Source organism: Thamnophis elegans, chromosome 2 (genome assembly GCF_009769535.1).
Source record: "Thamnophis elegans isolate rThaEle1 chromosome 2, rThaEle1.pri, whole genome shotgun sequence".
NCBI lineage: Eukaryota > Metazoa > Chordata > Lepidosauria > Squamata > Colubridae > Thamnophis > Thamnophis elegans.
Window position 1 is genome coordinate 126,135,725 of NC_045542.1, and position 27,612 is coordinate 126,163,336.

A 27,612-nucleotide genomic window follows, 5' to 3' on the forward strand; every position below is an offset into this window, starting at 1 on the left:
AGCCTGGGAACCGAAGCATCTTTCTCCAAAATAGAATTAATCCTAAGTTTCAGTTTATAAAGTGATTTAGTAAAAAACAAACAGGTGCCCGGATTTTCCTGCCGTCAAGCAACTTCGCGCGCTGGAAGGAAAATTCCGAAATATATATATATTTTTCGGAGAAGAACCGGTAGGAGGAGGAAACTAATCAGCTGATTTCTTTCACGTGACTTTCTTTACAATATGGCTGCGCCCAGGCATACTTTGCTTCGAGTGGTTTACGCTTGCTGGCTTCTGTGTTTGTGGTCCGCAGAGTGCTTGGAGGATAGTAAAGAAAAAGGGAAGCCCGGGAATCAGGGAGCCTGTGGTTGCAGCAACAGTCGGGCAAGCGACGCGGAAACAGCTGCACGGAAATACTCCCTGGAGGCGAATGTTTCCAAGCAGCCAAATGATCGCCGTGGAGACGACCGCTCGAAAAATCAGGGTATGAAGGTAGGTAAATGAGGCGATAGATTGGTGGCTTTAAATGAGGAATGAAGGTCTAATGATGGAATGGCGAACAGCGGATGTAACAGCGTTGCTGGAGCGTCTGACATAACTTAAAACGTGATTGCTAGATGTCTTTTTCAGTTCAGTGTTTCTTATCGTATGTGCAATGAAAAATATAACTAACGAACAGCCATCGCAGTCACGTGTAGCATCCATAAACCAATTTATAACTTAAGCCCTCCCGCCAAGAGGTTCCAGCCCTCCAGCCTTCTCTATCCTGGCGTTATAGAAGTACAGTATGTTGGATTTCACGCAGGTCTAGATTAAGACATGCTGAGGTCCTAAACTAGGTGAAGCTTTATACTTACTAATATTAGAAATATATTATAACAAAAGGACAATTAAAAATAAGAAAGATATGCCTTTGTATCCACTTGGCAAGGATCCAGCGCAAGTCAATAATCTTAGCCAAATCAGTTACCTTGAAATTTCCATTAGGAATACTTTCAGCTGAAAATATGCTGTGCTTCCTTTTCAATTTTAGAGATAATAATGTACAAAAATGTGAGTTGTTGCACAGTTGAGCCCTAAAAACACTTGAATTGGTATTATTTATGCTTTGTATCTTAGTTAAGGTGACACTGAGTGGGGGTGAGATATATTCAGGTGAGAGGTGAGAGTAATTTGAATAAAGAAAGGGAAATATTTTTGGGGGGTTGGGTCATATGGGTTAGAGAATTGAAAATGTTTAAATGAGCAGGGTTCTGAAATAGAATGGTGACAGAAGAGAACAAGAGAGAGTTGGAAAACTGGATTACCTGAGTAAAGAATTTTATAGGAGAAGCCAATAATCTGTCCATTGCATACATGCCTTGGGAGATCTGGAAGTTACTAGTGTTTGTGACTTTTGGAAGCAGGAAGCTGAAGAAAGCCATTAATTTGTTGATAGGCATTATGTCATTGCAAAACATCATTTGCAGTGGCAGCACTGGGATCCAACTTTCAGTGACCAACCATATCTACAGGGTCAGAAGAATAATGGCCAATGTGACAGTTGTTCTAGTTTATCATGCAGATGAACAGCTAAAATACCAAAAGCAAGGGCTAAATAGTTGAAAGTCTGCTCTAGGAAGTTGGTGAAAGTGGAAGAGACATAAAAGTGAACAACAAAAACTGGTTCTGAATGATATCACAGTAGATTGGTTTGGAGGAAGAATAGATGGGAGACTTTAAGATGAGAACAATTTGTGGCAGTGGTAATGAAGTGCTCCTCTTCATTGGATTGAGAATTATAGGGAATTATAGGGAAGTGTGCATCTGTTAGACTCAAGTGAGAGTAAGTTCTGAAAGGTAGAGGTTGGAATAGGATAGGTGCACCGGGACTCATCCAAAAGCAGCCATGTGGGGAGGTTTTTTTTTTAAATATCTTGCAGTATGCAACATTGAAGGTTCTATGGATAAGATAAAGTAATATCAGAGCAGCTTTCCTTTTCCAAATGAGTTATGATGTCTCATCATTGTCAATCACTATTCCCCAAAAGCAATCAATGCCACTTATGGGAGTTGAATTGTCCATCTGTAAGATATTATGTTGGAGAATGCTGATTTAGAGAAGTCTGGCCACTGGATTTTCTAGCATCTAATTCTAAAACATGATAAATTAGAAAATACTGTAAAAATGTTTAACTTCCATGTGTGTGTGTGTGCTTTTATCACATGAAACATCTGGAGATTTAAAAAAAATTACAAATCAAGATATGTACTATTTATTTATAAAATGATGTTTCTCTTCAACCAATCTAGCAATGCAAAATATATATTTTCTTTTAGAGGTATTGGTGTGTGTATATCCAGCAAATTGTGAATTAATCAGCAAACCATAGTTAAAGCAAGACATGGCATAGTGTAGCATAAGTACTGACAGGAAACAGACATGGTGTAGGCCTGATCAGAGGATCATAGATCATTTGACGGCTTCCATTCACTTCCTGGAAATTTGTGCTGCGAAGGGAGGTCAGAGTCAGAGTATTTTGCCATTCCCTGTTCAGCAGCAGGCAGAGATCAAAGCCTTTACCCCCACTGCTATAGCTCAAAGTTTCTTGGAAGACAGAGTGCTCTGCTTGATCCTTCAAGGAAGAACTTTAATCCCTTCAGCACCAAGCCGAGAATGTTATTTTCTCTTCCTGCTTGAGAACAAGCATCAGTAGGCTCAAGAGATATGAAATTATCCTTGCTTATCCATAAAATAGGGAATAATCCTATACATTATTTTTGTGCAGGAGATGGAATATGTATTTAGTTCACATCTGTAACATGTATATTCACTCTGTTTTCAACTATATTAACTACAACTAAATATTTCAAGAGAGAATGAAGGGTAATTCCTCCCCTTTGCACTATTTAGCCAAGAGCAAAGCACAATGAATGTAAACTATCTGAACAGATGAATTTTGATTAAAAGTTAAAGTTATCAAATTAACTTCACCTACCTGCATCCTTTCAATTTTCTTGGCACTGTGATGCCAAGAATTGCTATTCTTCTTTCCTAGATTTTGTTTTAATATCCTAATTTAGGCCAACTTCCTTGGGTTTCTCAAATAATCCCCATCTAAGTATTAAGCAGGTTAGCTTTTTTTACCTTTTGATCAAGTCATGTTTGTCTAGATGATGTCATGCTGATGCCAGATTTGGTTTAAGACTTTATTTTAAACAACCTATCCTTAATTGCAAGATCAGTATAGCATTAGAAGGGATTGTCAAATTTGGCTGTTTTTGGAAGTGCTTTTAGTTATAGGATTAAAATACAATGCTGACTACAGTTTTTATTGTTGTTCAGTCACTAAGTTGTGTTTGACTGTGCGCAACCCCATAGAGCAGTGGTTCTCAACCTGTGGGTTGTGACCCCTTTGGGGGGGTCGAATGACCCTTTCACAGGGGTTGCCTAAGACCTCTAGGGCCTAAAGTCAATAACTGGAGAGGGGAATTAATTCGCATGATGTTAGCCAATGGGAGCATTCGTCAACCTCAGTGTGGAAAGGGAGGCATTTTGCAGCGACACCCTCCGCACTGTAAACAGCTGGTTTCTGGTGCTTTCTGAGAAGTGTGGTCTTAAGGCGCTCCTTTCGCCTGCCATGATGCCGCCGGCTCTGGGATTAGTTGGTCACGTGTCGCCTGACTGGCTCTGCAGCAGCGGCCCTCGGGTGTAGTAGACAAATGGCGGCAGGGGCCATGAAAAAGCAGGTCCACATTGCACGGTTGGAAGAAGAGGAGAGAGCGCAAGAAGACGCAGGAGCCCTTGGGGACACCACTGGGAGGATGTGGCCACTGGAGAGTCGCCGCCTGGAAGCTCGGCGCTGCTCACCCTTCAGCCAGTTGTAAAGGTGGCCGATGGCAACGGGTGAAGAAGCTGCGCAGGTGGCAGCCTTGGCGTGGGAAAGCTGACGGTGGCGGCTTCCCGGCGGGCACTGAAGTGTGCATTTCGGCTGCTATTTACGCCGCTTTCCTGGGCCTGGTAAGAGGCGGGAAAATGAACCAGGCAGCACGTCGAGTGACAGCCAGCTTCACTCTCCGACAACCCTGTGGGTGCCTTGTCCTTATGGCCCAGCCCGCAGCTTCCTGGGAGCAGCGAAGGAAGTCCGGGGTTGGGCACTGCCCTCTGGCGCCCTTGAAAGAGTGACAGTCAGCAGACCCGACTGAGCTGCCCTACGGTGAGAGATCCGGCGGGGATTTCTCTGTCTTCCTTAAGAAGCAAACGTCCTGCTGGAATAGGGCCAAATGGAGACCCTTCGCCTCTTGGCCTGTTTTTGTTCAAGCCTAACATACAGGTAGTCCTTGACTTACCAGGCCACACTTGAACCCAACATTTATATTGCTAAGTGAGAAGTTTGTTGTGGGTTTTGCCCCATTTTACCATTTTTCTTGCCACATCTGTCAAGTGAATCACTGCAAGTTAAGTTAGTAACACTGTTGTTAAGTGAATCACGCTTAACAATTCATAACAGTAGCAAAATTACAGTTATGAAGTAGCAACGGAATTAATTTAATGGTTGGGGGGTCACCACAACATGAGGAACTGAATTAAAGGGTCGCGGCATTGGGAAGGTTGACAACCACTGCCATAGAGTATAGCACACCAGGCCCTCCCTATCCTCCACTGTTTGAATTTCCCAAATTTGTGGGGTTTTTGCATCGGTGACACTATGCAATCATCTCATCCTTGGATGCTTTCTCCTCTTTTTGTCTTCACTTGATTACAGTTAGTTCTTGTATATTTTTCATTTTCATGCTTCTGTTAAATATGTAGAATTTGATTCAAATACTCTTTTCTGGCTTAAAACATGCTGTCATTGGTTAAAATAGTTTTCATTATAATAATGGCATGTGATTCTAAACCAGTGTTTAATCAGCAACTATTTAAATCTGCATAATGGTCCATTTCAGTTGTATTGAGAATAAAATTAGCATCCTCCACAAACCATCTGACTTAGTTTTTCATTTATTTTATTCCCATCAAGTCATGCAGGGCAAATGCATCAAGGAAAAGAAAACTAGATTTCTTGAAATATCTTTATTGTTATTAGGGTAAGGTAAAGGAGTTCTTGTGGATTTTATTCCGCTAGTCATTGCCAGCTCTAGGGGATGGTGCTCATCTCTGTTTCAAAACCATTGAGCCAGCACTGTCCAAAGACATTTCTGAGGTCATATGGCCAGTATGATGTCATGGAATGCTGTTACCTTCCCACCAAAGTGGTACCTATTTATCTTCTCACGTTTGCATGCTTTCAAACTGTTGGTAGAATCTGGGTGAGAATGGGAGCTCACCTATCAACCCTTGGGGGTCGAACTTGGGATGCCAGTTTTTCAGCTGACAAGTCCAGCACCTTAACCACAGAGCCACCACACCACCCTGTTATTAGACTAACATAATATAATCTTGAAAGTCTACCAAAGTAATTGTGCATGACCTATAAAGTTAAGCTAGTTACTTTCTCACATTTTCCCCTCCTCTAGACTCGATAAACTCATTTGAAATGTCCCTGCTGCCTCCCTTAACTGTCTTGCTCCTTTTGTTTTAACACATTTTGCTAAGCAGTTTGTTTATTTATACATATTTCACATTTCTGAATGGCTCATTTCCCTTCAAGAGGGATACACAGGGTGGTTGTATAACACAGCATCAAAAATACTTTTTAAGGCATAGCATTTATGTGGTAGTTCCATTTCTGAAGGATTTGTAAGATCAAAGAGACTAGGTGTCTCAAGCTATTATCAAAAATCAAGCTGTTTCATCCATTTTGCTGTATAATTGATTGTTCTGATGAGTCTTTAATACAAAATTTAAGGCTGTATTGGAAGTTTTCAGTAAACTTGCTGGTCTTAATACTGCTACAGCTTTATTGATTTGCACTATATAGGTCATTAGAAATAATGGCCATCTTTGAAAGAGATGAATTGGATTCTTGGACAATACGTTAAAGGTTTTTTTTAGCTCAGCCAATTCTGTCCTGATTATTTTGAACTGTTCTGTAGCTGTGTTTTGTAAGAATACCCCTTCACATACTTATTATTTGCTAAATGTTCAGATTTAAACTATATTTTAAGGCAAGATTTTGATACTTGCTTTGTTAAATTGCAGACTGGGCTTTGCAGTTCAGTTTAGATTATAGCAATGATTGCCAGTGGCAGGAGCAGCCTAATTCCTCATTACTTGTCACTGTTTGTCTAGAAATCTAAATTGAAGGAAAATTATAGCGGAGTTCTCTATTTCAGTTTCTTCAGTGGTAGGAAACAACTACAGAGAGGTGTACAGGAGATCTACTAGTTGTTTTTATGTGGATAAAGAGTTTTATATGATTTTTCAATTAAGCTATAGGCATGCTGAATTATAATATGTCTGCTATGGAATTGTGGTACACACAGAATGTTATATTACAACTTCTCTCATTCCCTGATAGTATGGTGCATATTTATTAACTATGGAATCAGAATAACTTGAAAGTAACAGTTGTGTTCTCACAACTTGGTGCCACTTCAATGGCTGAGGTTGCCTAACATTTAGTGGATTGTAATCCAGCTGCTGACTTGTTATTTAGCAAAACAAAATAGATATAGATGTAATTAGTTCTTACTAACATTCCTATTCAATGTTGAATAGAAGGCATTTTAATTTAATTTTAATTTAATGTAAATTGATCTCCTATATGGAGAGGCAGTGTGTGTGTGCAGTCTTGTACCTTATCTTCTTTTAAGGCATTTAAGATAGTGGACATAATTTTTAGCCATGTCACTGTTTGTTATTCATGTAACACAGATAATCCTAGATTTATAACAGTTCTTTTATTGACTGCTCAAAGTTACAATAGCATTGGAAAAAGTGACATGACTTTTTTTCTCACGACTATTCCAGCATCCCCATAGTCACATGATCAAAATTCAGATGCTTGGCAAGTGGTTCATATTTATGACGGTTATTTTGTTTAGTTTAGTTTAGCCAAAGCCCAACTCTGCGTGGCCTTAGAATGTGATGCAAAGAGGCTTTTTGTACTAAAACTATGTAACTATGTTAATACCATTGAAAATTATTCTGAAGGCAAATTATTTTCAGCTGCCTTTACTTCACTAACTTTATAAATGCTCCTTAATGTTTTAAAGCTGTTTTGGTTATAGCAAAAGCAGTTTTCCACTTACAAAAGGCTTTGTGTGTGTGTGTGTGTGTGTGTGTGTGTGTGTGTGTGTGTACATATAATATATATGCTGGTCTTGTTGTATTCGGGTCTTTTCCTGTGTAAGATTGAGATTGTCTTGGCAACATTTCGGCGAGGTCCCACTTGCCATCTTCAGGCTAGTGTTTTCGGCTTTGTGCCTGTATAAGTAAGGCGTGGTCGGAGCTGTCGTCTTTCCATACCTTTTGGTGGAGGTGTGTGGAGTGCTGGCTTTGTTGCTGTTAGTGGGTTGATTGGCTGTGTAGTTGCATCCTGATTGGTAGATGAAGTTGATGTTTGTAGATTGGTCGGCTGTTTCGTATCATCCTGTGTGGCTGAGGTGCTGGCTGTGTGTCCATTGTTCTTTTGTGTTGTAACGACCCGGGTGGTGGATGGGGTTCGTTTGTTGACTAGGATTACCAGATGTCTGATAGGCAGGATATATCGTCATGTTTATTCATGTTGTGGGGGTGTTTCTCTATTTCAATGACTTCCATAATTATTCTCTTGTTGAAGTGTTCCATTTTGGAGATTAATTTGGTTCCTTCAAAATCAATTTCATGTCCTGTTGCTTTTAGGTGCTGGAAAAGGGAGGAAGTTTTTTCTTTTTTTCTGACTTCTCAGGATACAACTACTCGCTGGGCAGAGACTTCCGTGTTTTTCACCAATACTGTGAGGTTGTGCAGATCTGGCCTAGTTCCATGAGGCTCTGTGTCTTGTACCATACTTAATGTGTAAGCTATGTTTCTTATACCAGTAAACTGGGAAAACACCCAAAAGAATACTGAAACCAGGGATTCACAAACATGGTCTCCAGGACAGATTGAAAGAGAAAAGTTCTATAGAAAGAAAGAAAGAAAGAAAGAAAGAAAGAAAGAAAGAAAGAAAGAAAGAGTACACTCGCGTTTTTTTGCAACAACAAAAAGGTTAGCCATCATTGATGTAGTGATTAAGGTGCTGGTCTGAAAACCAGGAGATTGTGAGTTCTAGGCCCGCCCTAACCATGAAAGCTGGCTGATGGACTTTAGACCAACCATCTCTCTCAGACAAACCTAAACCACAGAGTTGTTACTCTGGGAAAAATAAGAGAAAAGAGTATTATGTATTTTCTCTACCTTGAGTTACTTATGAAGTAATAAAGGTGGGTTATATAAACAAAGTAGCAATGTCTGCTTTGATGGATTTATGAGATTTGTCTGTTACCTGAAACCAAACTGGCAATACTCCAGGAAGTATTGATGGTAGCACAAAATAATGGTACTTTCCAAGGATGAAGTGGGTATTATTACTGTTTTCTAATCTATCTTGATTTTAACAAGGCAGTGCTTACACTCCAGGATACTTTAAATGTACAAAACACTCCTTGACTGCTATCACTCTGTTTGTAATGAACATATTCAATCTATAATGAAAAACCACTTAAAAGGCAAAGATTTCTTACTGGGAACAAATCAAACACCTATTATTTTCTGTGCTGCTGCCTGATACAGTATTTATCAATGTTTGTGCATTATACATTAAAGAATGTATCTTTAGAAGAATCACAGAGAAATTCAGTAGAATTCTAGACTTTATGAGCAGGGTACATGAGGACATTTAAACAAATGCTTAAGTTGAATACAATGCTCAAGTTGGATACACTGCCAGACACTGATGTAAAACTAACTCTCTCCCCTCAAAAAATCTAAGATTAACTTTCTCGCAATTGAACTGATCTAAACTAAAAATATGAGGAGAGGAATTTATCCACTATTTTTAAACAGGGATAATCCCATAATGTCACATGCTCATGGGAAATTGGTCAAAATTGAAGCTATAGCCAAATATTTTCCATTTATAGCTTTGAGATTAAGTGCATATATTAAAATTGATCCCACACCAACAAGGATCTCAAAACTTCCCAGGATTCAATGGGGCAAATACCAACTACTTAAGATGAGCCAAAGAGCTATGTGTTGAAAACTTTAGCCAATGACTAAAGCTAGCGTTCAATTCATTTCTTTAATACTAAGCCACGTCACCAAACTTTTATTTGCAGTGATCCAACAAGTGAATCCTATGGTATACTTAACCAATCTCGAAGTATGTAAACTTAGAGGGCCTTTACTCTGGCATTGTCAGGCACAACTTACTAGGAACACTTATTGAGTTCAAATCATAGAATTGATTATTGTTGCCTGCATACAAACAAGAATCTGAGCAACAGTTCAACCTAAATTGATGCTAGATAAGGATCAGAGGAATTCACAGGGGGCTGGACTTGGATCTCTTATAACTGTGCAACGATTCCAAACTATTGACACATTTAACCCCGCCTTTCAGCTCACCCTGCTCATCTCCTACAGGCATGATATCATGCTGTCCTCTCATCTGTCTTTGAATACCGATAGAGGAAGATAACTCTACATGGAGAGACAATGTCCCTGTCACTCTGGACACAAAGAAACAATAGAGCACCCAGTAAGACTCCAGTGCCTGTATTATAATGATATTTGTATTAGCCTCATCTCAGCATTATTGCATAAATATCTAGTGGATAAGACAATTCTATACCACCCTGCTATACTCAGATACCAAACTACTACTGTACAACCTATAATGTTGCCAGTTTTGCACAGCAGCACTTAGAATCTGTCCAATGACCTGTGCCATACACTAATTTTAATGGGCATTAGGTCATCAATCTATAGTTCTCGTATTGTGATAGTTTGCATATATACTACCTTTATGTTACCCTACATCCATTTAATGCTCCTGTTTCTCCTCTTAGATTCCTTTTATACTTTTATTTTCAAATATATCTTTCTATTTTATACCTTGTAGCATTTTATAATAATTATTTTTTTGGTTCTGATGTATTTTTATGCTTTTTTAAATTGACTGTATCCTATCCTCCTTAAGCTGGACTTTGACCATAATAAAGGTTTTATTATTTTAATATAACTTAATAAATAAAAGACCTTTCAAAATATTAATCAGCTTTGGAATTCATTTGATTTTGATCACATTTTTATTATCACAAATATTAGGAATTCTGTCTTCTAGTTTGATTTGTATCGAGGAGGGATTTGAAACTGAGAATTTATCAACTGGGAATTCTTACACCAAAATAAATAAAGGCATTTATTTTATACTTGTATATGTTATTACTACAACATATCACATCAGATTTACTCCAAAATTATATTAAGAAAATTAATGTAATCAAATCACTTTATGAATAGCCATTGTAGTCTATTTCTAATTGCCTTGGGGCCAGATGGCTGACAAATAAATTTAATAAATAAATACATCTCTAAAAAGAAGAATCTTCCTCCTTCCACCTATAATTTTATTAATATTAGCATCTTTTCTAATTGTAAAGATAGGCAGACAGGCAGACAGGAAGGAAGCTTTGTGTGTACTTTTGTCAAATTGCAGTTCTTTTCATCTTTGATGATATTTTCCTCCCACTCCCAACCCTTCTGCCTTTCAAGCTTGCAGGGCCAGCTATTTGTAACAGATGGGGCCATCATCTCTGCTTCAGAAAAAGCAGAGCAAAGAATAATGGAAAGAACTCTCTAACCTGAAAGCATCTCTCAAAGCAGATTTTAGTTAGTTAATTAGAGTCCACATTTATTATTTTTATAAGTAATTCAAGGCAGCAAACATACCTAATACTTCTCCTTCCTCCTATTTTCATCATCACAACAACTCTGTGAGGTGATTTTGACTGAGAGAGGGTACTTGGCCCAAAGTCACCCAGCTGGCATTCACGCTGAGATTGGACTAGAATTCACAGTCTCCTGGTTTTTAGCCAATGCCTTAACCACGTCTTAATTCTGAGCGGAGAATTAACCAACCCTTATGTTCAAGAGTAATATTAATAATTGTATATAATAAAAAGTATTAGATTTGTACCAGTGAGGCATCCTAGGAGTTGAAGTTCATACATCTTAAAGATGCCAAGGTTGAAAAACATAGATTTACATTTATATCTAAAATAATCTGTGTGGATACATAGTGAAAGCTTACTACGATAGGGTTCTAAAGCAATGTTGACATCCAAGTTCTCCTCTTCCTCTTTCTTCCTCTTTCTTCCTCTTCCTCCACTTTTATGTATGTTGATTATATTAGCACTGATTCCTAACTGTTGGTTGATTTAATCCCCAAAGATTTGAAATTCTGCTTTCCTGTGTTTTTCAAAAGCAACTGAGGGTGAGCTATTAATCTTTGAATTTCAGTTGTCGCCTGTCAGGAAGAAAGGGAAAGATAGACCGCATAGCTGTTCCATTGTGGCATGTTTGTTTTGATCAAAAGAAAGGCTGATAGTCAGACCAAAGAGCATAGCAGAATCTGAGAATTTTTTCCTCATCAACTATAGATTGCTCTCTTTGTCAGCCACAAGTATACAGTCATCAGCAAAAACTATATGGAGGCACTTCTGGGCATTGAAGCAGCAAAGGTAAAAGACAGAGATATCCAATCAGTACCTGATCTACACACCTTTTTTTCAGACCCTGGACAGTACATGACAACATTCCACATGCAAGAACGAATTGAACAGGACTGTGTACAGCACACAAACCTGCTTTACCCTATTAGAAATAGCAAATTCAATAGCAGTAGTAGCAATAGCAGTAGACTTATATACCACTTCATAGGCCTTTCAGGCCTCTCTAAGCGGTTTACAGAGAGTCAGCATATTGCCCCCAACAATCTGGGTCCTCATTTTACCCACCTCGGAAGGATGGAAGGCTGAGTCAACCCTGAGCCGGTGAGATTTGAACCGCTGACCTGCTGATCTAGCAGTAGCCTGCAGTGCTGCATTTAACCACTGCGCCACCTTGGCTCAAATTCAGGTGATGAATCACTGTCATAAAGAACCGGTCCTGTCATTCCATTGTGGAGTAGTTGATTCAACTCCATGAATTTCCCTAGGCATTCATAACATCTCAGGATGATCTAGAGAGCCTCTCTGTTTATAGTGTCAAATGCCTTTGTCAGTTCAATGAAGCTTATTCTGTTCCATGTCCTTTGCCTGGACTTGCCTTATGGCAAATAACTATATCTGCTGTATTCCATTCTGGCCAAAAGTCACACTGCGTCTCCAAGAGTTCCTTTCTGAGACAGTGAGAAGCCTGTTCAGGAGAATGTGGGCGAAGATTTGCCTATAATGGACAGCAATGAGATACCTCTGTAGTTTCTGTAATCTGATTTGCTCCCCGCCTTTTTTTTTTTTTTTTACTGAGAGCCACAATGAGGGTATCATGGAAGCCATCCAGCATCTCCCCTGTCAACCAAATGTCTTCCAAGATGTCTTGGAAAGCCTTCAGTTGGGTCTAGTGCATTGTTGATCTCAAAAGGAACACCATCCTATCCTGTTGCTTTGAGCTCATCTGTGTTATCATTTTCTTGATATAATGAGTAGAGGGAGCCAAGTAACCCTTTTGTGAGAATTCCACATTGATCTATTGATCATTGACCTCCAAAGTTGGGAGTCCCTGTCTTATCAATAATATCTTCATTTAAAACAAATTTACATGGTAACATTTGCTTAGAAATTTAGTCCTGCTTATGTAACTTAGTTATATTTCATACGAATGTCTTTTTTTTTGTTTAATGCTTGTTTTTCCTGTGCTTTCATGGCAAGCAATTTTTCATAAATCATACTTGCGCTTTTTTCTTGTGCCCTAAATGTTTTGCAATTCTAGCATATTGCAGTCGGTATAGTTACATTTAGAGATGGCCAGTGCAGCAGTATCATATTGTTAAAATGTCTGCCAGAAACCTAATCAAAACAAGACAATTGCATTACATTAACTGCATGAGAATAATGGCTAGAGCTGAAGTGAATTTTTTTTCTCCTTATATTGTATGACATGTTTGATAAAAATTGCCTCAATGTTTCTAGAACTCATCTGATTTTTTTATTTCCTTAGAACATTATGATACTCCCACCTATTAAAATTAATTTCTTTTAACATGTTATAGTAAGGAAGAGAGAGTGATTCAAGTGGTATAGTTAACCAAATATTTATTTTTTACAAGAAGATGGAATTTTTTAAAGAAACAAACTACAACTGAATATGGCCCAATGTTTTTTAATCTTATTATTTAGCCCACAAGTTAGATTTATATTAATATCTTTCTTGCAGATTTATAGAAGTTTTAGTAGTCTGACTTAATAATTCAGGGATAGGAGCAAATTAGTTGTATCCACTGAGGTATTCTGTTGAAATGGTTCTCCAGAGAGGGATATAAACAACGTCATTAATTTTTCTCTCTTCTTGCTTACTGTTCCATTAAACCGAAGATTTTGTTTACAAACACAGGTGCCAAAAAGACATGGAACCCCAAGCAATTCATGGAAAGGTATAGGAGTTTGAATATTGCCAAGACCAATTTGTGAATAATGTACAAATTAGTAGCAACTTGTGGTGCTGAGTTGGTGTCGCTATTTGCATGACTGCTGAATGTGTGAAGTGAAACAAAGTTGTTTCTTTTCCCCTTTTCCTCTAACTCTGTTGTTTCCTATAACCAGAAATTATTTCCCATGATCAGATAAGTTCTGTCTTTTCAACTTCAGAAAACTACATTGTGAAAAAAGTTACATTTTGTTGTGTTTTCAGAGCTGAGTGTTTGATTTAAAAATGTTTGACACTTATGATATTTATCACTAGCCATTATATACAAAGTGCAGTCACCATTTTGATCTATCCTTTGAATTGAAGATCTCACAGCTGAAATTCTTGCCCAGTTATTTGGACCGCCTTCTCCATTTCCTACTTTTTTGTACCTCTGTTTTATCTGCCTAATCACACAGGTTTTCTGGACATGGGTTGCCATGTTTATGTTTTGTTACTGCAGTTCACTGCGTATGTTTCACACAATATCTTTCTTATTTATTAATTAAATTTACGTGCCACCCATTTGTTCGCTGATGGTATTCTAAACTTTGAGAATATTGATCAATAGTTATTTCTACATCCTATAAGAAAAGACAGAGAAGATCTTTGAAGACCTAAGCATGTCTGAAAGAGTCTCCTTCAATTTGCAGATGGTCCCTATTCCAGCTGGAGTGTTTACAATGGGAACTGACGAGCCCATTATAAAACAAGATGGAGAAGGGCCTGGAAGGAGAGTCCACATTGATCATTTCTTCATGGATCGCTATGAAGTCAGCAATGCAGAGTTTGAGAAGTTTGTGAATGCTACTGGCTATGTTACAGAGGTAAGGGAAAGAAGTTAGTGTTTTTGCAAAGCAGTCTTGTTTGTGTCCAAATGGAGCTTGAGAATTGAAGATAAACTTTTGCTATATCAGATGAATATCTGTCTTCTCATGTATCTGGTTGGCCTGGGGAAAAAAGAAGATAATTCCTCCACAAAAATTCCCAAATGGTATATAATTGGAAAAAGTCTTGGGTAGCCTTGGACATACCAGTAAAACCTAGCAGTGCCAGTAATTTACTTGGTATTGTCAATACATTAGAGGGATTTGGTCTTTTCAGAATGCTAAAACCAATTCCCTGGATATTTATCTCTTATAACAATTACTGTAATTGTAGAATAAGAAAGGAGCCTGCCACAAACAGGTCCCAGAAGCTCTTCATTTGGAGTCTGCACCTCCTAAAGATGAACTGTTTTGGTGTACAAAGGAAAGGGAATAAACCACACAAAGGAAAGGGAATAAATCACATAGAGACACCCACATGATTTCCTGAAAGTTGACCTGTTAGGGTTGAACACTGTGTTTCTGGAGAGAAAATTTAAAATCTGCACAGAAGAAAAATACTTTTACCTCACCCAACAAAAGAGAGGACAATAAAGGGAGCCTTAATTGATTATTGGTAGCAGCATCTTAGAGGAGCTTATTGAAAAGTGGACCAACCTGTAAAGCAGGAGGTACAAGTTCATGCACCACTATTGCTTGTTATAAGACAGTAACAGGTAAAGGATACCCACCTTCAACAGTTTACATTCCTATTCTAAAACTACCATTATAGAACTATAAGAGAAATCATAGCCTGGAAAACTGCTCATAATGTATATGATAGATGACAATTTGGTTCAGATTCAGGATACAGTGTCAATCCAAGATGATAGAAGATTTCAGCAAATTTTCTGTGTGATCCAAACATATGTTTTGGTCCATTTATCCCTCAATTCTCCTCCTTTATCCAGGGCCAATAGTCAGTGACATGTCTTATAGTCTTAGTAAGGACTACATAACTTTGCCAGAAAAGTAGCATATGGAAAGGTTTTACTAGTGTCGGTCAGGATGTTCCTTTTTTTCTCATTCAGTCAGCACTGCAAGGTTGTTGCTTAATAATCTGCCTTCTCCAGTGCATATTCCTCTGGATGACTCCTGATCTATAGAGAGTGCTCTCATTAACTATGATGTCTTTAGGTGTAATTGGAGATGTCAGTGGGTGATGCAACCCATAAGTCTTCCATCAGAAGACTGAAAGAGCTATTAAAAAAGCACTTGTAAGCATGCCTTTTTTAGTAAGCTTTCTATTTAGTGGATCTTTAGCAATAGCAATAGCACTTAGACTTCTGTATACTTCATAGCGCTTTATCCCACCCTCGAATGGTTTACAATGTCAGCATATTGCCCTCAGTAATCTGGGTCCTCATTTTACCAACTTTGGAAGAATGGCTGAACCAACCTTGGCCAGTCATGATTGAACTCCTGGGTGTGAGCAGAGTTAGCCTGCAGTATGGTATTCTAACCACTGTGACATTAGGGCTACTTTAATTTGCCCAGTTATAAGAGTTTTATAGACATATTACAAAGTGATTTAAAATTTTAAAAACAATAAAACAAAATATTTATACTTTCTTTTATAATATTTGTAGACCCCCTATTTGTAGTGAACGGTAGGTTGGGAACAACAAATCATGTGCAAAAACCAAAGTAAAAAACAATATTACTAAAATCCAATAATAATTACTATAGATATCATTAAAGTGAAACTAATATCTTCTGAGGGTCGGACACACACTAGAATAAAGCTATTCAGCTTGCTTACAAAATTTTAGCTGAATCAGGACTATCTATATTTCTGGAAGAAGGGTATTCCATAAAATGGTGACCAGCACTGAGAAGGCTCACTGCCGGTTTATGGGGAACTACAAAAGCTCTCTTGATCGCCAAGTTAGTTGCCATCAGTAGTAGAGGTTCAATTTTGGCAGTGTGTTGCATACTATGGATCCCAAAGCTCAGCCATACAGAACCTTAATGATAATAACCAATACATTTAATTAAGTCTAGGAACCTACAGGAAACCAATGTAGCACTTTTAAGAGTTATCCTACCTTGTTGAGGTTGTCCCATCCGTGACTTGTCAAAACCACGGTCCACAAAAGCGCGATCGACGAAAGCGCGCATTTGACGTCATCACAACGTGATGAAAAAAATTAAAAATTGAAATAAAATTAAAATTAAAGCAACCCGATTCACATAAAGGTAAGGGTTAGGTTTAGGGTTAGGGTTAGGTTAAGGGTTAGGGTTAGGTTTAGAGCGTTAGGGTTACGTTAAATTTTACGTTAAAGGTTAGCGTTAGGTTTAGCGTTAGGTTAAGGGTTAGGTTTAGGGTTAGATTTAGGCTTAGGTTAAGGGTTAGGTTTAGGGTTACATTTAGGGTTAGGTTTTGGGGGGTTAGGGTAAGGTTTTCGCTTTATTTTTACATTTTTCCATCACAGCGCGATGTTTTCGTCGCGCTGTGATGACGTCAAATGCGCGCTTTCGTCGACCGCGATTTTGTCGTCCGCAGTTTTGTGGTGGAACCGTCCCATCACTAGTTTAGTTGCTGCATTTTGAATCCACTCCACACATAGTACAACAGGATTACTATCACCAGAACATATTGGTCCCAATAGATCAGTACATCCTTTGGTGCTAAGGAAAAGCCAAGTTTCCATCTGCTGTTGAAGTAGGAGCTGAGAATTCAGGAGAACCCCAGTCACAAACTAACTCCTTCGGGGAACCAATGTTATTAAGTTGCCTTGATGTCTGCTAACAGTTAACAGTTCTGATTTCGTGTGATTTAAACTGGGCTTGTTTTAGCCCATTCATTTCCTCACAGTTTCCATCTAGCAGTAAAAAAAATCCAGACCCTTATTGTTTATTAAAACATTAATGAAGAAGAAAAACTAGAGAACAAAACTAAAGAGCCTAGGAAAGGATATGAAAATAAAGATCAGCATGCATATCTCCAAAGCACTTGAAGGCAGGACAAGAAACAATGAATGGAAACTAATCAAGGAGAGAAGCAACCTAGAACTAAGAAACAATTTCCTGTCAGTTAGAAGAATTGATCAGTGGAACAACTTGCCTCCAGAAGTTGTGAACGCTCCAACACTGGAAGTTTTTCAGAAGAGATTGGATATCCATTTGTCTGAAATGATATAGGATTTCCTGCCTGAGCAGGGGGATGGAGTAGAAGACCTGCAAAGTCCCTTCCAACTCTGTTATTCTATTCTATATAATGTGACCTCTTAAAGTCAAAATTAATTAGGGATCAAGTTCTAGAATGAGTTAGATAAATGCAAATTTGTAATTGCAGCATTTTTATAGTTCAGCAATATGGCATTCAGCTTTGCTAATCTGTGACAAATCACTCTTCCAATCTGTCTCTTAAGATGTTACCAAATGCTGTCCCGCAGTATTTTCAACAGTCAGGAGGAATCAGCAGAGAATGAAGATTCTCAGGAGGCAGAATCCTGAAGCAAATGCCAAACCCTATTTTACATTATTTCAGTGATGATGTTGAAATATGATGGGATACTTTGTCTGACATCCCAAACCAGCGTGCTGGAATGGGAACTAAATTTATACACCCCTGGAAGGCAAAATCATGGGAAATGTTGACATTTAAAATATGTATCGGCCATAAATAGTTACAATATTGATTCACCTGCCTACAATATTTAATAACAAAGATTGTCCCAAATGGTTTTTTTTTTAGAACTTAGAATTATGCTGAGTGCTGTTAAATTATTTGGAGAGTATACTGAAGTAAAAAGGGGTTTCTAAAGTGTACTTAATTTTTATGAAGCTTTTGTAAATATTTTTAAAAAGTGGGCTTGGTTTTGGTGATCAATAGTAATCAGCGCCTGATACAATTATAGCTAATGAAATTTAGTTACGCTAACATGTGCCGCTGTATTTTATATTGGAGAAACTCCTGGGTAAATTTTTTTAAGTTTCAGCTCAGGAATGTCTTGGTTTGTGCATCCCATCATAAGCACTGTTTTGCTTAGGCTTAGCATGTTTATAATGCATTCAGCTGAGAAATACACTGCTATGTACTTTTCAGAACAGAAAAGATCTCAGTAAACCTGCAAGGATTATGTGCAGTTATCTTTGAAATAGTATAATTGCGGTTAATTCAGAATTCCTAATTTTGGTACATTGAATATCTTTCTATGTTGCCACAGAGATAGACATTTCAAAATAGTATTGCCAGACAAAAAGTAGGCAGTTCCAGAGAAGTGGATGAACTTTTATAGCAATCTTAAAATACTACTGCTTTCTAGCAATGTGAAAGACATTGGGTATGTTTATTTCAAATGTATGTGCTTATTATCTCTCAGTTCCCTGCATCTTCTTCTGTTGCAGTATATAGATAGAACAGATTTAAGAGTCAGTTGCTGACTTGCAGGTCAAACTTTTTTTGTTTTTACCAGTGGGAAAAAACCAACTCCTGAAATTATCTATAATTTTTATTAGTTCACAATAAATATATGACAACTTGAAAAAACAGGACACATTTTGTATATCTAAATTTGAAAAATCACAGTTTATGTCGCCACTTCTAAAAACAATTCTGAGGTTACTTTTAAAAGGAAGTTGAAGAGAAAAGGGAGTTTGAGTAAGAAAGAGGTGATTAGCACTGGTGGTGGGGTGGATAGAATGCGGAATTGCAGGCAAATTCTGTCTACAGCTTGGAGTTTGATCCTGATGAGGCTCAAGGTTGACTCACCCATCCATCCTTTCAAGGTTGATAAAATGAGGACCCAGATTATTGGGGGCAATATGCTGACTCTGTAAACTGCCCAGAAAGCACTATGGAGCAGTATGTAAGCCCAAGAGCTATTGCCATTGCTAGTAATCTTCCCTTCCACCATCACCAATAATGCAATAACACACACAGATACACAGAAACATATCACAAGTAATTAAAAGTAATAGCAATTAAGCTGTTTTTGCATACATTTGACTGCTTTGTCATTTCAAAATGTGGTTAATATACTTTTTCACTTCAACCTCCTTTGATATTTATCTTGGTGGAAATTTTGAGTAGAATTCCAACAGAACAAAAAAAATGTTTTATGTTCTGTACACTGCCTTCCTCCCTAAAACTGATATAATCTCAGCAGCCTACTTTTCTAGGACAAAGGGATGGATACTATTAGTTTTGGTAACCTAATAATAAGCAGAATTACTTACAGAGATGATTGCAAGAAATAATGTAGGCATTGGAGTTCAAAATTAAGTGATAAAAAAGCGAGAAGCAAATATGGAGTTGACATGATAGAAATATATACACATCAGTAGGTTTTCAAATCCCATTTTAGTGAAAAGCTGATTGAAACATACTGTTTCCCATTCAGCCTCACTTCCCAAGTTATGCCAGCATGAATGATTAAATAATAAATCTGTTAATAGATAAGTAAAATGCATATATTTTATAGGTTTTTGTTCTTAGAATTTTATCCAGTTACTAGAAATGTTTATAGACCTTCTAACAGCCACTTTCTGTTTCTGTTTTAGGAGTTTATATTTTAGCTCATTAAAGAGCAATGTCTGTGAATAATGTAATATTCTTATCCCAAGGGAATCTGTTGTAAAATTATAACCATTGGTTTTCAAGGTTGGAAGTGGAAGAAAGTTTATTATTTGAAGGGTATTGAGTTGGGAAATAATGTGTGTTGTTTTCTTTTAGAGTAACAGTAAATTGCTATTGTGAAGATAATTGCTACTTAATTATCTGATTTGATTTTTCCTTCCTCCCTCCCTTCCTTCCTCAGGCAGAAAGATTTGGTGATTCCTTTGTATTTGAAGGCATGTTGAGTAAAAAAGTAAAGAATGGAATTCAGCAAGCTGTAAGTTGTATTTATTAATATGTTTTGTACCTATTATAGTGATTCAGAGTTGGAAACAAACTATTGTAACCACAATAATATATTTGGTTTTAAAAAGCCATAACTATGCTGTGTGCAGTAGTAAGCTTTTGACTAATTTTGAGGACAGTGTTAGTATTGTGAAATTGTGAGTTCTAAGATACTAATGTAAAACCGTAGAAGTAAACAGGGTGACTTTCTGTCCTTTTTTGGCATGTTGTGATGGCCCATGTCATCTGCAATCACTGCAAAGCTGTACTCTTCCTTATAAACAGCAAGTGTTGTCATCTTTGTTTGACAGTCTTACAGACTGAATGTTCAGAGGTCATAGGTATGTGTGCCCACAGAAGCAGTGCTAGTTTAAATCCAAATATGTGCAGTTAGAACAAGGTCTGCTTTGAGGACAGAGTCTATTCTATACATTCATTTTGATTCCTCCCTTTTTCTCCTTATCCAGCCTTAAACCTGCTGTGTTTAATTGTAACAATTGCTTCCCAAATTATGGTGCTAATCAGCTGACAAATGGCTTGGAAAAAAACTCTCAAAAAAGCTTTCAGAGAACCCACATTTGAAAAGACATTGCAAGATTGGGTGAAACTTTATGCTAATACGTAACTTGCTCAGAACAATGTATGTATGTATGTGCTGTATGTATGCATACATACATACATATGCAAACAGAAGCATACATTTGGATTTTATTTTATTTCATTTAATTTTTTGATTGTGTAAAACTTTTGTACAGTACAGAGAGGGAGGGAGGGGGGGAGATAAAGAGGTGTTAAAACAGTTGTTTTCATAGTGTATTAAATACTTCTTTATATATATATACTGTGTGTGTGTGCGTGTGTGTGTATATATATATTTATCAGCACAAATAAAAAAACATATATATATATATATATATATATATATATATATATATATATACATACACACACATACATACATACATACACACACACACACACATACATACAAATACATACATGGATGTAGATGTAGATACATCTGTACAGCAATAGCAATAGCACTTGGATGTCTATACCGCTTTATAGCGCTTTACAGCTCTCTCTAAGTGGTTTTACAGAATCAGCATGTTGCCCCCAACAATCTGCGTCCTCATTTTACCTACCTCGGAAGGATGGAAGGCTAAGTCAACCCTCAGCTTGGTGGAATTTGAACTGCCAAATTGCAGACAGCCCGATAGTCAGCAGAAGTGGCCTGCAGTACAGCACTCTAACCACTTTGTCACCGAAGTTCATAGATATATCTTGACTTAAAACCACAATGGAGCCAAAAAAAAATTGTTGCTAAGTGAGTCATTTGTTAAGTGAATTAACAAATGACTGACTTAGCAACAGAACCTTTCTTGCCACATTTCTTAAACAAAACACTGCAGTTCTTAAGTTAGTAACACAATTGTTAAGTGAATCTGGCTTCCCCTGACTTTACTTGTCAGGAAGTCACAAAAGGTGATCACATGACCCTGGAACACTGCAACCCATCATAAATATGAGTCAGTTGCCAAATATCTAAAATTTGATCATATGATAATGGTGATACTGCAATGCTTGTAAATATAAAAAATAGTAATAAATCGCTTTTTTCAGTGCCGTCGCAATTTTGAATGGTCATTAAATGAACTGTTGTAAATTGTGAACTATCTGTATAGATTGAGATAGAGATATATTTATGGAAAGTAAAAAAAACCCTACAAACACGCTTGAAAAATGAAATCTGTATCTACAAATATATATATTTTATTCTAAAAAATAAAATGACCCTTTCATCGATGATCATTACAAGTGTGTATGTGTATGTGTATGTACATATGTATTATACATAACAAAAATGAATCTGAAAGCAGTAGGATTCAAAAGTCAGGTTTTTTGTAGATGTGTGGTCTTTAAAAACCGAAACAGTATGTATCAGGGATGCCTCCTGTTAAGAGCATAGCTGAATAAATATGCTATGCATCTTTTATATTTGTCAGCATCACTGGATAACCTCCTGAATTATTTTAAAAAATCAAGAGCTAGTCCCTAAAACTCAATCGGAAGGGAAACTTAATATGAGGGGGATTTGACTTTTTATCTGTGAAGTATGTTCAGCAGGGCAGAAACATATTAACCTTCCAACATATGTTGGAAACTACTTGTGTGTTTTCAATTACATTTTGGCAGTCTGTTGGAAAGTTCCAGGTGATTTAATGTTGTGGCAGATAATTAGTTTAAATTTCACTTGAGTATTTCATCTTAACAAGTTCCCTTTATGCACCAAAACGAAAATGTTATGTATGGGAGTAAAAATAACACACATTAAAGCACCATATGGGGCTTTTTAGAATAATTACATCCTGTAGCCTGTATGCTTTGTTGAAGAAATATAATTTTTGAATAAAACTAGAAGGAAGAAAACTTGAAAACATTCTTCAGCTGCAGTTTAGCCATTGAAGTGGTGTTTGGCTATGACATGGTATATGTGACAAAACATATTTTTGTCTCTCTGAGAAAATGCTGATGATATTATGTGAAGTTATACAACTTGTCCATGTAGAGCAATACATATTGGTTTATTTTAAATTCAGTTCTGTGGTTGAAGAAAATTGTAATTTACTTTGGAACTGATCGATTCTTTCCACGTATGTATTGTATTCTTTGTGTTTGAATTTCTGGGAATCTGTGCTCAGAAACCTGAAAAACAGTGTTAAATTTCTTTCTACTTACTCTTACCCTATTTCAACCATCCAGCAAGATTGACATTAACCCCTTGAGGCTAACCAGATCAGGAAACAGATTACACAAGAAGACTAGAACTATACCAGGGGTTGGCAACCCGCAGTTCTGGAGCTGCATGTAGTTCTTTCATTCCTCTGCTGCAGCTCCCTGTTGCTGGTTGGCACCACAATTGATAGGGTTTTTGGTTAGGACAGGTGGAGGAAAAAGGATGCCACGCTAGGAGGAGACTCTATGGTGGGGGAACCAGACTTCTGAGCGGCAGAGGAAAAAGGATGCCACACTAGGAGGAGACTCTATGGTGGGGGAACCAGACTTCTGAGTGGCAGAGGAAAAAGAATGCCACGTTAGGAGGAGACTCTATGGTGGTGGAACCAGACTTCTGAGCGGCAGAGGAATAAAGATGCCACACTAGGAGGAGACTCTATGGTGGGGGAACCAGACTTCTGGGCAACTCCAGAATTGAGTGAGGAGCTTCCGGTTAGGACCTTTGTGGCTTTTCGAGTGTTTAAGGTGGCCGACCCCTGAACTCTACTTTAGCAAGAAAACCTATTGCAGCAGAATCTTGCAATCTGACTGTGTGTCGTTGCCCCCGCACTCCTCTTTAGGCCATTTATTTAGACATTCACACATGCTATCCTGCTTAGTAACAATCACATTTCTCTTTCTCTTACTATGTTTGGGAACCGTGTGCCACACTTATTCTCACTGTACAAATCTACAGGGTCATGGATGGTGTTAATCCAAGCCTGTGGCTTGTGGATGCTGGAACAGAAATGATGCACAATCCTGTTGGCAAAGGGAACTGATAAGAGAACAAACATTCAAACACAGGGTCTTTTAGGATGTAGAAATATAAAAAATTTCTAGGCAGAAATAACATTGATTAGTTAACAAAATTAAATAGAGCTCTGTACGGCTATTTAATATTCAACTTATTTGGACAAGCAGATGAATTCTGTACACCAGGTTGATCAGGCAATCGTAAGGAGGAATCAGAACAACCAGATCTGGAGACAGAATAAAGCACGGACACAGAAGGGAGTATGATGGATACAGGAAAGGCAGATGGGAGATGAAACACTTGCTGTCTCTCCAGATGGAACTGATGCAACCGTAGCCCCTTAAGAGGTCTGGTTTTTATACGGTCTGAATTGGTGGGCAGATTTCTGCTTTTGGCTCACAGCCAGTGATCCTAAATGAAATTGTCTTGGCAACCTTGGCTCTCTGCCCAGAAATTCTGTGATCCCTTTTCATGCCTAGACGACGGTCATTTTCAAACTAAACTTTTATTGCACAGGGAGGAACCAGTCTGAGTCTCTTCCTAACATTTCCCCAGTTTTCTGGGGAACTATTTTGCACATCTCTACATTGTTTCTTCAGGGTAATCGCCATGGCTGCTTGCTTATATATATTAATGCCAAAACCTTAAATTGTACTCTGAAAGAAATAATCAAATGCAGAAGCCACAGAACTGACTTACATACTGCCGGAACTAAAATCAGCGAGTCACTGCATTCTTAACTAGTTGTAATCCCTGCGTAGTTTCTGAGGGGAGCCCCATGTAAAGTGCATCGCATTAGCCCAACTGGGTGATAATGAAGGTTTGAATTACAGTAATTAGGTTCTTCTGCACCAGGTACATTTGCAATTGGTGCAGCATAAAAGGCCCTCTAGCCACAGCCTCCAGGTAAGAACTGTGAGTCTGGAAGAACACCCAGGTTGCAGACCTATTCCTTCATGAGTAATGCTTGCTTATCCAGATCAGAGGTGGTATTCAGCTGGTTCTTACCGGTTCAGGCGAACTGGTAGCGGCAGCGGCTAGAGGCTCCGCTCACCCACCCCAATGTAACGCGTGACCTTCTGTGCATGCACAGAAGGCAAGCACGCTCCCATTTGCAAATCAGTAGTGAAGGATAGTGAATCCCACCACTGATCCAGAATTAAAGTAGAAAAGCAAGTCCACTTTAGGTTGATCTCTTTCTGCTAAGCAGAGGAGAAATTTGTGCCTTTGTCACAAGGATTTGCTTTGCATTCTGCTACTGTATCCCTTCAAAGAAATTATGACACTTGTTCTTAGGAGAGGAAAAGATCTAAAATGGAATAGGAGTTATTGACATGCCTGAAAGCATAAAGACAGGATAATTAAACCATGCATGTAAAACCCTTGCTGTGAATGTTTGGAGAATGATAACCTGCCTTCTGTATAATATTATCCAGGAAAAACAGGGGTTTTTTTTTTGTGTGTGTGTGTGTGTGTGTGTGTGTGTGTGTGTGAGAGAGAGAGAGAGAGAGAGAGAGAGAGAGAGAGAGAGAGAGAGAGAGAGAGAGAGAGAGAGAGAGAGAGACTGTGTTTTGCTTTACTACTGTGAGTCAAATGTCAACCCTCAGAACAGCTACTAGGGGTATTATGATCCTTGCCTGAACTGGGAATTCCTCTCCCTGGTGTTTGTATCAGAGGCAGGTTGGGACTGGCATCCAGCCCAAATTGTTGAGCTCTGCTGCTTCCTTGGAAAGATTTCCCCTATTTGGTTAGAGTAATTTTTAAAGGACTTTTATTTTGCCTTGTTTTTTCAATATGTATTCTTAGGACATTTTGGCATGCAGAACATCATCCAGTAGGCATGGAAAAATGATACTATTCTGATTATTTTGGCCAGCAGCCTAGCAAGGCAGGGACTATTTTTCTCTTTAATTTAGAATTTTAGTTTAGCCAAATGTGGTTCCTCTTGTAAGTATACAGGCTATACAATATAAAAGTAAATATGAAGAGATAACATTTGTTTCTTTTCTTTGTTTTAAAAAGAGCTTTAAAAAGTGAAATCAAAATGGTATTAATGGTTTTTAAAATTAAAAGCCCTGGCTATATGTTGTCCTTGACCTGCCCCCTTCAAGCTACAGTATATACAGTATAAAAGCCAATAAGCCAGGACATTGATTTCTTCTACATCATATTCAAGCATTATAGACATAGCTTTTGACATCATCTAAGGGTTTATTAAGGATAAAGCTTGAAAGATTGATTTACACATTAGGAGCTTAGTCCAAGCACAAAATGGCCAAGCCCAAATATCAAGCAAAATTAATTTTGTTTAGCATCGGATTCTAAGAATACAGGTATTCCCTGGGTTACAAGTGTTCCCTTAGTGAACATTCAGAGTAACACGATCAGCGCCCCCTAGTGTTCGCGAACAAGTTCCGAAACTACGAATCTTGCAGCACCACAGCAGTTGTTTGCCCTTATGAACAGCCGCAGAGGCTCTGCAACATTCGTCTTGCACTTTGCCGGCCAAAACTGAACTTTGGAGGGCCTCTGACGCTCTGTTTAGGCCTGCACAGTGCCGGGCCAGGTCTGCACAGGCCTAAATGGAGCTAAGTGCCAGGCCAGGTCTCCGCATACCAAAATGAAGCTGCAGAGGGATGCATGCGACTGAGAGATTGGAGAGGAGACAGTTTGCTAGGTCTTTGCACATTAAGTGACCCAGCATGGCAGGTTGGGTGGGTGGGGGAAGCAATTGTGGGGAGCATGAAGTATTTCAGTGGGTCAGGGAGGCCTTGGGTGGTCTTAAGTAGGTTGCCTGTTCCAACTCTAGGGCCCCCATGGCCTTCCTCACCCTGAAATATCTCATGTGCACCTAACAAGCCTCGCATTTGATTAGCGAATGGAATGGGCAGACTCCATTACATTTGTAACTCAAGGATTACCTATAATGAGAATTTATGATCATAGCAAAGTTAGTGTGAGACAACTCTTTTGTTAAAGAATTCTTGTTATAACACCATTCTAGACTGTATACTATTGCCTTTCATTTTCTGGATATTTTTATTGTTTTATTGTTTCTAATTGTTTTAACTATTGTATACAGGTGAAACTCAAAAAATTAGAATATCGTGCAAAATTTATTTTGCATCATTTATTTCAATAATGCAACTTAAAAGGTGAAACTAATATATGAGATAGACACCTTACATGCAAAGCAAGATAGTTCAAGCCATGATTTGTCATAATTGTGATGATTACGGGTTACAGCTCATGAAAACCCCAAATCCACCATCTCAGAAAATTAGAATATTACATGCAATCAATAAAACAAGGATTGTATATAGAACAATATCGGACCTCTGAAAAGTATAAGCATGCATATGTACCCAGTACTTGGTTTGGGCCCCTTTTGCAGCAATTACTGCCTCAATGCGGCGTGACATGGAAGCTATCAGCCTGTGGCACTGCTGCGGTGTTATGGAAGACCAGGATGCTTCAATAGCGGCCTTCAGCTCTTCTGCATTGTTCGATCTCATGACTCTCATCTTTCTCTTCGCAATGCCCATAGATTCTCTGTGGGGTTCAGGTCAGGCGAGTTTGCTGGCCAATCAAGCACAGTAATCCCACGGTCATTGAACCAGGTTTTGGTGCTTTTGGCAGTGTGGGTAGGTGCCAAGTCCTGCTGGAAAATGAAGTCAGCATCTCCATAAAGCTCGTCTGAGGAAGGAAGTCTGAAGTGCTCCAAAATCTCCTGGTAGAAGGCTGCGTTGATGCTGGACTTAATGAAGCACAGTGGACCAACACCAGCAGATGACATGGCTCTTCAAATCAA

The 27,612-nt window shown here is 38.3% G+C and overlaps 1 protein-coding gene across 1 annotated transcript in view; it reads left to right on the forward strand.

The window, feature by feature from the left end:
- Positions 1–210: 210 nt before the first annotated feature.
- SUMF1 (sulfatase modifying factor 1) overlaps positions 211–27,612 on the forward strand; it is a 73,576-nt gene continuing 46,174 nt past the window's right edge. Inside the window, exons 1-3 of the mRNA XM_032211049.1 lie at positions 211–471; positions 14,209–14,382; positions 20,187–20,261. Of these exons, the coding sequence (XP_032066940.1) occupies positions 223–471; positions 14,209–14,382; positions 20,187–20,261 (498 nt within the window). The 5' untranslated portion in view covers positions 211–222. The remainder of the gene's footprint in view (positions 472–14,208; positions 14,383–20,186; positions 20,262–27,612) is intronic.